The 12,419-nt window shown below is 35.8% G+C and overlaps 1 protein-coding gene across 19 annotated transcripts in view; it reads right to left on the reverse strand.

Annotated features, from left to right (window-relative positions):
- The window catches only part of TRDN (triadin), a 362,263-nt gene that overhangs the window by 257,755 nt on the left and 92,089 nt on the right, over positions 1 to 12,419 (reverse strand). For all 19 annotated transcript variants that reach the window (XM_072832697.1, XM_072832631.1, XM_072832729.1 and 16 more), the window contains exon 5: positions 11,587 to 11,646. In XM_072832697.1, coding sequence (XP_072688798.1) covers positions 11,587 to 11,646 — 60 coding nt within the window. The remainder of the gene's footprint in view (positions 1 to 11,586; positions 11,647 to 12,419) is intronic.

The following is a 12,419-nucleotide window of genomic DNA, read 5'->3' on the forward strand; positions in this document are numbered from 1 at the left end:
AAATGGCAGACAGCCACTAAAGCTTCTTGGATGAAAACTTCAAACTTTGGCAAGACTGAGCTCTCAGATACCAAGTTTTAAAATTTCTTTTATCAAAGCAATGCAACCATCAGTAACTGCCTTAATAATCACACTAAAATAGAAAACACTTTGCTACAACAACTGCATTTGCTTGTGCACTCCATTGCTTAGAAACTACAACCAGAAGTTTTCAAATGGAAGAAGAAAAAAGTACCTTTCTTGTCACCAGCTCTGTTTGGCAAGTAACATCTTAGCTAGCTAGGATAGTTTTAGCTCAGGACAAAATAAGCTTGTTGCACCTGCTGGAGCTTAATTTGTTTGTCATCCTTATTTACAAGAAGCAAAAGTCCCTTCAGTATACTGATAATTAAAAACAAATGGAATCCACCAGTTGGAATGGCCCTGATGTTTGGCATCGGAGTTGGCATGGCCCTGCTATTCCTACACTTGCCCAGACTCTGACCTTTCCCTGACCAGAACATTCAGCTCAACTTAACACTGCAGCAGTCTCTCTCGCCCACCCCATGTGGTCCCTTTCCAGCATTCTGCAAGCTGTGCTCTGTGCTTTTACAGAGCTTGGCCCTGGCAAGTTGTCAGACAGGCCCTGTGTCCTTTCCTAAATGTACTAGAGCTCATAGTGCACCTGACCCTGAAGTTCTAATCTGGTAAACCTTCCCTACGGGCCAAGCAGTAGGCATTCAGGGCCAGGTTGGTGGAGCTCTTTGCTGATCTCTCTGTTTCTCGTTGGAAAAACTCAAAAGTTGGGTGTCAAAAGTTTTCAGTACTGAAGAGCCTAGGCCTTAGCCAACACCGAACAAAATGTCAGATGCGTTCTTGGTTAGTATGTATGTCTCTGTATGTTTTTGTGTATTTAGTTTTGTAACTAATCTGTAGAATTTCCATTCTGTGCTAAGGCAAGATACTCTACACATTCTAAGCAATAATGATGAACTCAATAGAAAAACACTCTTGAGGAGAGAAAATTGTCCATGATTGTATTACTCATTCTTCCTAAAGGATGACTTTATCACTTTTTACTTAAAATAAGCACACAATTTTGGAGCTGATAGAAACCTAAGAGATCAATTAGCCTGAACTTCTTTTTCTCCAGATAAGAAAACACTGCCTCAAAGGAGTCCATGGCAGAGAAGAATGAGAATATGGTGATCAGATTGCCAAATCAGTACTCTTCCTCCAAAAACTGTGAAGCCTTGTCCATGTAGGTCTTGTGCAGACTAGAAACTTGTTTTTAAGAGTCAAAGGCTGCTGGTTGGATTCCTGAAGCATGTTATCTACAGTCAATCCTGCAATAATATATACACTTATTTTTCACAATAAAATTACATTTCTTGAGGCACCTGGGTGGTTCAGTGGTTGAGGGTCAGCCTTTAACTTAGGTTGTGATCCCGGGATCCTGGGATCAAGTCTGGCATTAGGCTCCCCACAGGGAGCCTGTTTCTCCCTCTGCCCATGTTTCTACCTCTCTCTCTGTGTTTCTCATGAATAAATAAACAAAACCTTAAAAAATAGTAAAAATAAAATTACTTTTCTTTATGTATTAAAATGTAGATTAAGCAAATTACCCAAAGTTATAAAGCTCCTCTGATATATGCTTCAAATCACAAAGTATACAGTTAAATTCCAATATATTAGTGGATTTTTTAAAAAGATTTTATTTATTCATGAAAGACACACAGAGAGAGGGAGAGACACAGGCAGAGGGAAAAGCAGGCTCCCTGCAGGGACCCCAGGATCATGCCCTAAGCCCAAGGCAGATGCTCAACCACTGAGCGACCCAGGCGTCCCCCAAAATATTAATTTTACTCTCAAATCTGATTTAATTGTACAGGTAATTTCCCCTTCAACTGAGGCTCAGTCAGAACTGTAGCCACCTCCTCAAAGTGAACAATCACTGTGGGGGAGGTGATGCATAGCTTTGTGTAGAGCCTTCTTGTCTCATTTTCCAGGTTCATCTTGCACAACTGCCAGAGAGAAAAAGAAAATATATTTTGTACTGTAAAGAGTCAATTAAGTATGGCTGAGAGAAGGCAAAAGTAAAAGTTTATACAATACAGGCTGGCTAAATTAGTTTGTGGTCTTTGAGAGCATTTTTATAAGGAGCTCCAGGATATTCAGATACATTTTAATGTCCTATCCTTTTTGGCTTTTGATTCTCATCTCCAGCAAAATCCTTTGCCAGCCTATGATTCCAGTACTATAATTGTTTCCCAGAAACAATCCTAAACCAGTCAATCAGGATTATTATTCTAAATTACCCTCTTAAAAATGTTCTTCTGACTGCATATAATACCATTATGCATTGAATTGCATAGTCTCAAAAGATGTGTTGAAGTCCTAATCCCCAGAACCTCAGAATGTGACCTTAGTTGGAAATAGAGTCTTTAAACAGGCAATCAGGTTAAAATGAAGTTGTTACCGTGATCTTTAATTCAATATGACTGGGGTCCTCATGGAAAGGGGAAATTTGAACACAGAGATATGCACAGAGGGAAGAAACAGGGATGCAGGGAGAAAACCACTTGAAAATGAGGGTAGAGACTGGAGTGGCTCACCTATAAACCAAAGATTGCCAACCACCAGGAGCTAAGAGAAGCATGGAATAGTCTCCAGTAGAGCTCTTTGAGATCATTAATCCTGCTGAAATCTTGATGTTGGAGACAATATATAGGCTACTATATTTTTCAATTGATGGTAGCAAATAAATTTAATTAACCTCTGTAACTGTGAGACAATAAATTTCTGTTATTTTAAGCCATCTGGTTTTTCATACTTTGTTACTAGGAAACGGATACTGATACCAATCATTTGGGTTCTCTTGTGCTCTCTTAACCAAGTTCTCACCTGATTTGTTGATGACTGACCCTTGACCTAGCTCTTATGTCTTCCATTTTAGGTTCCAGAGTGCACATCTAAATCCTAAGCTGTCCATTCCCTATAATGCTTCACCAGAAAACTCCAATCAGAACTATTCAGCAACTGAGGCAGCCAGTCGTCTCCTTTAGGACATCTCTTTGTGAAGTACTTACTACACAGTGGTATAACTGTGTATTTGTTGTTTTAGATCTCTCATTGGACTGAGCCTTAAAAATTTATCCTTGAATTTTGGGTGTTCAGTATGGTGTTTGGTACAAATTAAATACTATGAATAACAATGTATATTATTGCCTAATGGCTGTGACCAATTTTTTTCTATTTACAATATCTCCTATCCAGGGTTCCCCCATTTCCACTGGCTGGTCCACTTTGATATTGACCGCATGCCATTCATCAGCATTCACTTCTCCCTGTGAACTTTTCCCCACTCCTGAGGTCAGTTCTTCACCTGAACACTAAAAATCTCAGGCTGAAAAAAATAAAAATAAAAATAAACAAAAAATAAATAAATAAATAAAAATCTCAGGCTGATGTAGCAAATACCTATTGTTTTGAATGCCTAAAAAACTTTCCTTTTGTCTAGAAACCATCTTGGATAAAGTTCCCTCATATAGTTGTATGTTTACCCACCAGGTTCCAGTCTCTTTTAGTTTATTCTAGGAGTAAATTAACATGTTTAATAGTTAAATAAAAGCCTAAATGTTATCTGAAAAATAACAATAAAATTTGCAATTGCAGAAGGATCTCTAGGTGGCTCAGCTGTTCAGTGCCTGCCTTCAGCCCAGGGCATGATCCTGGAGTCCCAGGATCGAGTCCCACATCAGGAGCCTGCTTCTCCCTCTGCCGGTGTCTTTGTCTCTCTCTCTCTCTTTCTGTGTCTCTCATGAATAAATAAATAAAATCTTTAAAAAAAAATTGCAATTGCATTAGGCAATTGCATTAAAAAAATTAAATGAAAGAAAAAACTGGAGGAAAATAAAAAATATATTAGTATTTATCTTTGAATAATTGGTTTGTGGTTCTTTTTTCTTCCTATTTTGCATTTTCCAAATTGTCCAAATTAATCTGTATTACTTTAATCTATATTATTATATTATAAATTTTATTGTTTTTCCTAATTACATGTTACAGATTGTCTTTGTTTTAATAATGGAGCTTACTATCAAATTCTTCAATTGCTGCTGACCGAATAAATTTGACATTACAATAGCCCAATTAAAGCTGAATAATTATATATATTTGAAAATAAACATAGAAATATCCAAGGAAAAAATTGTCAATAGGAGTCAAGTAAAGATTAACAAAATAGAGAAAATGAATATTTCATTAATTAGTTCATTCATTATTTCAATGTTTATTGAACATGTTTCATGTGTTGGGTACTTTGCTAGATGTTAGAGTCATTTTTAATTTGATGTAAGCACACGAATTCAGAGCGAGTAGGAATCTGAAAGACCACTGAGCTTGAATCTCTTTGTTTATAAATAAGAAAACACAGAAGCACAAGAAGAAATGTCAAAAGTGACCTAGAACATATATGAAGACAAATATAGTTCCTGCCCTTAATGAATTAGATCCATACACCCAAACCAAAAATTGGTGTCCAAATTCTTTATAGTGTGAAATCAGGGATCGAAAAGTAGTGTGGAGAAAATGCCTAAATGACCCCAGAGTGAAAGACGGCAAAGAAGCCCTATGAAAGGAACTGATAGTCCATCTGAGAATCAAAAAAAATGAGTAAGAGACTTGACAAGTGACTCCACAAGAAGAGCCTACTAGCCAGAGAGAATGGTACATACAGAGCACAGAGCTGTGAGATGGTAATGGAGCCTGCTTAGGGAGCACCCCACAGTGTGGTCGCCTATGACACAGGCAGTGTGGGTGGGTCTGAGCTGTTATGATGGGGGCAGCAGAGGCTGAGTTGAGAGTTCAGGGCGTTGAGGAGGAGGTTACAGGGTGGGAAAAATACACAAGGCTGGACACTTGTATGGTTATCGCTGATTATATGAAGAGAGTCTTCTATGCCATGGTAGAAAATGTGGTTTTTCTCTCTAAGGCACTATAATGGTAAAGGATGGATTTAAGCTTGTGAGTGTCATGAATAGCATGAATTTGAAGAGTAATTCAGGGAAATCAGTTAAGAAGTGACTCTCCTAGGGGCACCTAGGTGGCTCAGTCAGTTGAGTGGCCGATTCTTTTTTTTTTTTTTTTTAATTTTTATTTATTTATGATAGTCACAGAGAGAGAGAGAGAGGCAGAGACACAGGCAGAGGGAGAAGCAGGCTCCATGCACCGGGAGCCCGACGTGGGATTCGATCCCGGGTCTCCAGGATCGCACCCTGGGCCAAAGGCAGGCGCTAAACCGCTGCGCCACCCAGGGATCCCGAGTGGCCGATTCTTGATCTCAGTTCAGGTTCTGATCTCAGGGTCATGAGTTCAGGCCCCACACTGGGCTCCATGCTGGGCATCTATCCTACTTAATAAAGAAGTGAAAGTAAAAAAGAAAGAAAGAGAGAGAGGGCCCTAATCTAATTGAGAAGTGATTATGGAGGAGATAGCAGTGGAAGGGGTGAGACTAGGATAAATTATAGTAAAGAAGGAGTATGACAAGGGCTAAACAGGACCTCTCTTTGTAATGAAAGAAACCAAGATGTCTTTAGTAGGACTGTAACTCAAATTCTTCTGAAATGAGGCATATTAAATGTCTACTCCAGGAATGATGAGAGAGAGTGGTGAAGACTATGATAAACAGTAGGTACAGACCCCACCTAAAGACAACCAATTATACTTTTTTTTTTTTTTTTTTTAAATACAGCCTTGTCACTGGAAACTTCGGTGGACTATACTCAAACTCAGACTCCAGGCCATGAGTTTAGTTGACAGCAATTCTAACCCTGTCCAATCATTTAAATCATTAGAAGAGCTCGATGCGAACCCTGGTCTCACCTCCCAAAATTTAATGGCCCCAGAATGGAGTCTGCAATGAATATATATATTTTCAAAACTATCCAGATGATTCTAAAGTCCATCAAACTCATACCACCACTGGCAATAATGATCCCCAGTTCTGCAGTTTGAATAGCCTGGGCGATAGTGATATCCTTTATTGTGACCAATAATATAGAGGGATGAAGACATTCTGTGCAGTGGAACTTAATACAGCTTCAAACACACTGAGTGAAAGAAGTCTGTTAGTTAACTGTGTTAAGTCAGATGAGAGTTGTGTAGGAGGGTCCAGAGACTTTTCACATCCTACTTCTTCAGTCTTTTCAAATATCAAAATTAATTAACCACTTGGGTGCTTAAATTAATCAATGTTTTAAATGAAATGTGAAGAGATTATCTAATATAAAAAATACTTGAGGTATTCAGGTCATTCTCAAGTTTTTTATTTAAAGTACATGCACGCTGAGTATGAATTTTTAATGAGGAATTTATATTATAATATCTTAAGGAAGTTATGGTGCTATCTTGGCCATAATTAAACATTATCTTACTTCTATTATGACTAAACTCTTCACATATCCTTGTCAGGAAAAAAAATTAAAAATGAACAAATATCTGGCTTCTTAAAATAAATAAAAAATAATAGAATTATTCTGACTATTTCTGGTAAACGATGAAACCTAAATACGTCCTCCAAACATGAATTCCCTAACAATAATAATTTTACATCTTATTTTTGCTGTGCTGATGGCTAAAGTTATATAAAAACTCTTATGACAATGTTGCTACAGTAAATTTGGCAAAGTTTGCCATTCTGTGATCTCTATCATTAAATACTAAATTTTGTATTTAGCTATCAGTCTTTTATAATATTTGACTGGCTTGTTCTCTTATAAAAGAGTAGCTCAGTGGGGTGGTTTAAATAATGCACCCCTAAAAATGCATACCTGTCTTAATCCCTGGAATCTGTGAATGTTACCACATAAGGGAAAAAAAAAAATAGCAAGGTGATTAAATCAAGGATCTTGAGAGAGGGAGATCATCCTGGATTATCTAGGTGAACCCTAAATGCAACTCTTTTCTATGAAAAGAGATAATAGGTAGTCAGAGGAAGACTTGAGGACAGAAGAGACGGCACTGTGATCACAGCAGCAGCAATTGGAGTGATGCATCCACAAAGCAAGAAGTATAGCCGCCCTAGAAGCTGAAGGAGGCAAGGAACAGATTCTCTTCTAGAGTTCTTGAGGTAGTTTGGCCCTGATGACAATTTGTGTATGCCCAGTGAAACTGATTTTTGGTTTATGGCCTCGGGAACTGTAAGATAATGAATTTCTATTGTTTTAGGACACTGCATTTTTGGTAATTTGTTACAGCAGCCACAGAAAACTAATACACACACAACATGCCATTTGGCATTTCTACCAAAAGGATAAGTACTGTCAGGTCTCATTTCTCATCTTGCTAAGTGTAGAAATAAAGGTGAGGCAATTTAGAGGTGGAAATTGTTTATTAAGTACCATGCTATGCAGGTAAGTCTCAAGCAAGACAACTCCAAGCCTCAGTGAAGTTAATCAGCAGATTACAAGGTCCTAACTGTGGAGGTTCAGAAAAAAATTCAAGATCCTTCAGCTGTGAGAAAATTCTAGTACAGACACTTAGACACAATGGAGCAAAAAAGAAGAAAGAAACTGGGGTGGAGGGATAGTGGGAAAGCCACATACTCTTAAGTTAGAGAAATCTGAGATTAAATTTTGGCTTTACCACTTAATAAACATGAGATATTGAGAAAATCATTAAGGTCAGAAAAACCTCTGTATTCTCAGTTTTAAATGGGATTATACCTCACATATTGGATTCTTCCGTGAAGATTAGGTGACATGTTAGGATCATAGATTAAGTACACTGTGTGTTTCATAGTAGATAAATGCTTACATGAGGTTTTTGTTTTGTTTTGTCTTGTTTTTAGGAAGGTAAGCACAGATACAGAGGTGAAATGGCAAAAGGGTAGTTTAGTGTTGTGTTACAGAATCTTGGGATGAGAGAGCTTAAGTTCCTTCAGCTTATGATACAGTGGGTATCAAGTGGTCCCAAATATAGGATGAGAAATAACGCAGCGAAGAAACCTGCAAAGGATTGTCACTGACCTAATCAGTAGTGATAAAGAGGATTAGTTAATTGACTGATAGTTACTGCTGAAATTAAAATTTGCCGAGAATTCCTTGAATAGTTTCATATATAAATTTCATAATCATTTAATCTTTAAAACTGTACTCTACTCATTTTTACATATGAGAAAATAGAGGCAACAAAAAACAAATCAACCTGTCCAAGGTTACAGAGTTAGTAGTTAGGAGATCTGGATTCTGGTTAATTCAAGACATTTCTAAAAGTAGGAGAAAAGAGTGGTGACATCCTTCTTTGTCAAAATCATATATTGTGCTCCTAGCTTAATTACTGAATAAGCATGTCTAGTGTTTGCCATGAGCCAAAGAAATGGTCTTTAACAATCATAACTCAGACCTGAGTCTGATGACAAATAGCACTAGTTTCTATAATTCTCTACAATGACTATCTACCTTTTGTTTTAAGACATATGCATACATAGTTACTTATACCTCTGAAGGATACCCAAACTGGGTGAGACTGACTGATATTTCCTGTCATTTGATATGTGGCTCTGCATCCCACAATGGTCATCTACTCCTCTGATTTACCCATGGACTACGGGCTCTAGACTGCCTTACTCATCTCCAGCTAGAAATTAGTTCTTAGAGGTTAGAAAGAAAAAAATTCTAAAAGATTTGGCTTAAATATGAGTGTATTCTGCAAGGTCATTTTGACCTACAGAATCTTCCATTAGAAGCCATCACTTTGGACTGGAAACAGCATTCTTCAAGCTAACTTCTGACACAGCAAAACACTCAGTGCCTACAAACCCCTCCAGCATGATGGAATTTTACGCACTTACGGGGCCATCAGCAACAATTTGGTGAGTGGTATCTTGGTAACCCAAGAAAAGTTAAAATATGATTGTAAGTCTCTTCTAATACTCCGCTGAATTACTACGTTATTTTAATATAAGGTCATGGATATAGACTTACTGTGATCATATTGATAAAATAAGTGATAACTTCTTTTATGTAGGGACAAATCAAGGTTAATTAAAACAAAAACATTAACTAACATGTTACAGCTTATACCTTAAAACCAAAATGAGTACTTATTGCCAGATTAAGAATTAAAGGGCTCACCCCTCAGTTCCAAGAAACTGTTGTGTTGCCCTAAAAAACATCTGACAAAATAAACAGAGGGAAAAATAGGAATAAAAATTACCTTGGCTTCATGAATTAAAATCATTTAGATAAGGTGGATGACTATAAAAAGTACTAATTTTCTATGAAAAGAGGTGGAAACCAAAATCGATTCGCTGATGTTTAAAGTTAATTAGATAGCATATTTATGTAGAATTATTTTGGAAATGGATTTTCTCTGGGACTACATTTTGTCTGTTTTTTTGTATTCCATTTGATGAGCAAATTATCTACATGTAAAGTTCCAGAGCTTTCCCAAAGACATAACATTCCTAAAGCCCTTTCAAATGCCATATGAATCCCTTAAAGGAGAAAAAGAGAGAAAGAGAGAGAGAGAGAGAGTAATCTAGCTTCTATCACTTCCAGTATTTTTTTCTCTACCAGCTTCACCAGAACTCATCAGCTTTTTATTTTTTATTTTTATTTTTCACCAGCTTTTTAGACTCAGATAATTGTTGGCACGTTTATAACCATCACAGGCTACTCTTACCTTGGCTACATTGTATCTTTTCTTATAAGAGTTCAAATTTTTAGATAAGAATTTAAATTCCTAACCATCTGTCATGCATAACCATGACTGATATGAAATGTGGCATAGAGAAAACATATTTATCTACATATGTGAATAGTTATAAAACTGCATATATTTTCACTGAATTACCTGGAAATAAAAAGCAGGCATTATTCTACCTGGATGAAGAAACCAAGCAGTAAAATGGAAACTTTCATTCATATTGACACAGAAAAAATATGGAAAGAAGAAACTACCCCTAAAGCTCATTGAAGACTTCAACACTTGAAGCTCCATTTTCTCTTTCTTGAGAAATACGTTTCAAAATATATTTGGTCTATTCAGGGAATATATTCAGGTAATAATCTCTAACCCAGCCTTTGAGAAATTTATTTTAAACTTCAGCCAAATTCACTGTTTTAATTATGCAAGACTCACTAGTTTAATAAGCCCACTCTACAGCCCACTGCTCAAAGTCTTTAACAGCAGGACTCTAATAGAACCAGGTCCAAAATGCAAATGGTGCCATCTGCATCACCACAGCCACTCCAGCAGTACTGCTATTAAATTAATAGTACAGTCTGCAAGATAAAACAGCAGAGACTCCAATCGTGTGGAACCAGTTGAGTTTCTGTTTAACTTCCAGCAGATTGAAACACATAGCCAGTTCAGTCATGGCTAGCTTAGTTAATCCATACCCCGGAGCTGTGTCCTATTTCCCTGACCAAAGGAATTAGGGACCAAAAAAGGAAAGGGAACAGTAAGAAGACATTAGTTCCCTAAGTACAAATATAAATAGGTTTCAACTGAGTAAGCTTCAATGTCCCTGATTGTATAAGGATTCATTGACCAATCAGGAATGAATTCAAACATTAGGATTAAAGACATAATATGCAGAATGATTTAAGCTCTTCACAAAAAGGAAGTGCATAGGTATATTCAAAATGGCATTTTAATATAGATTCACATATTGGTATAATTTAAGGTTAAGTAGAACTTCTATTATTTGAAATCCTACTATTTGCAACTAATTTTACATTAGTGAGTTTTGACATAACAAATATTACACAAAATTCAATGTCTATCCTGGACAAATTATTTCATTTTATGTCCAGAGCACATCTTTTTATGATATGGAATTATGATATTTTAATTTTTTTGATATTTTAATTTTTGCCCCGACTCACTTAAAATGCATGTGAGGCTGGTCATTGAGGAATCCTGGACATATTTAGAAATATATCCCTTTGAAAGCTCTAACTTCCTAGAGGTTTCTTTAAAGTTTTATGACTACAAGGGCCACTCCTAGAAAAGAGATGCTTATAAAATGAGCAAGACAATGCTGGCCATTATTAATATGCCTCAAATACAAGATTGCAGTTACTGGATTCAGTTGAGTTGAAAGGGATATTAATCATCACGTTGTCAATGTCCATGTACCCCCTAGAGGCTGTGAAAGAAAGCTGAGGGGTCGTAGCAGTCTGTAGTCAGGCAATATAATGACTGCATTTCTGTGCCAAAGATTTTCAAGGTACTGTATGGTGCAAAAAAATTCAAGGTTAAAAAAAAATTGACATTATAGTAACATATTCAACGAAGAAAAAAAATATTTGCTAGGCAGTCCAAAACTGTATTTACAGTACTATCTTAGTAAATAAAAAACAGTGGTAAATAATTTAAAGATTGTCACAATGTTTTGAAGTTACTTTGATTCCAATACTTAAATATCACTTATATATTTGTACCTGAAGTTAACCGAGAAATAAAGGTACTCATATACACGCTATCAAAAATGTTAAAACAAGGGAACACTCCACATGAAAATGTTCCTTTCTCCCATATGAATACCCAAAATATATTTCCTAAATAAAAATAAAAATAAATGCAAAACAAAACAGTTACCTTTGGCTAGTATTTTCCTTTCAGGTTTCTCCTCCTTTTCAGCCTTTTCTTTGTGTATTTCTAGGAAAACATAGAATTTATGATTTAAAAACTCTTTTTGAAAATGTATAAACTAAAAAAAAAAAAAAAAAGAAAATGTATAAACTATATACTATAGCTAAACTTTAAAATTTTACCTTGAAATCTAATTCTTCCTCAATGGAAAAAGTCATTGTTACATATTGCTACATAAATCACTCATTTATTGAAATAAGGAGAAAAAAGTTGGATTTACCTCCAAATTAGTGTTATTTGAAAAAGCTTAAAAACTTACATCAGTGAGGATATGTTGTCACCATTTCTAGTGCTAAAATTGATCACAAACTATAATTATGTTTTATTTCAATCACTCTCGATACAATTAAGAATCCTTAGTAAAAATGTCATTTAGATTGAGGAAGATTTCATTTTTACATATTAAATTAAGAATTTGTGAAATGAACTGTAACAACCTAATAGGAAATATATCTCAGAAGTATTGACTCTAAGCTATGTTTATAATCAGAATTTGGCATTGCATTTAGCCAATAATTACTGCATGCAGATATGACACATTTCATGGAATAAGTCAGCTTTTTTCTAAATATCAAGTTTTAACAAATATATTTAATTTTCTGCTAGCTTCAGTATACATTCACTGCCAAGGCTTAGAAAATGAAGTTAATTCTGAATTTGCAGTTAATTTGGATAGACCTAAATTAGATATTAGAGTTTACAAATACGATTACTACCTCTGAAAAGTGACTTAATCTTAATACCATGGTTTTTCTTAGAAAAATGCTAATGAGTTTTAC

Source organism: Canis lupus, chromosome 1 (assembly GCF_048164855.1).
Source record: "Canis lupus baileyi chromosome 1, mCanLup2.hap1, whole genome shotgun sequence".
NCBI lineage: Eukaryota > Metazoa > Chordata > Mammalia > Carnivora > Canidae > Canis > Canis lupus.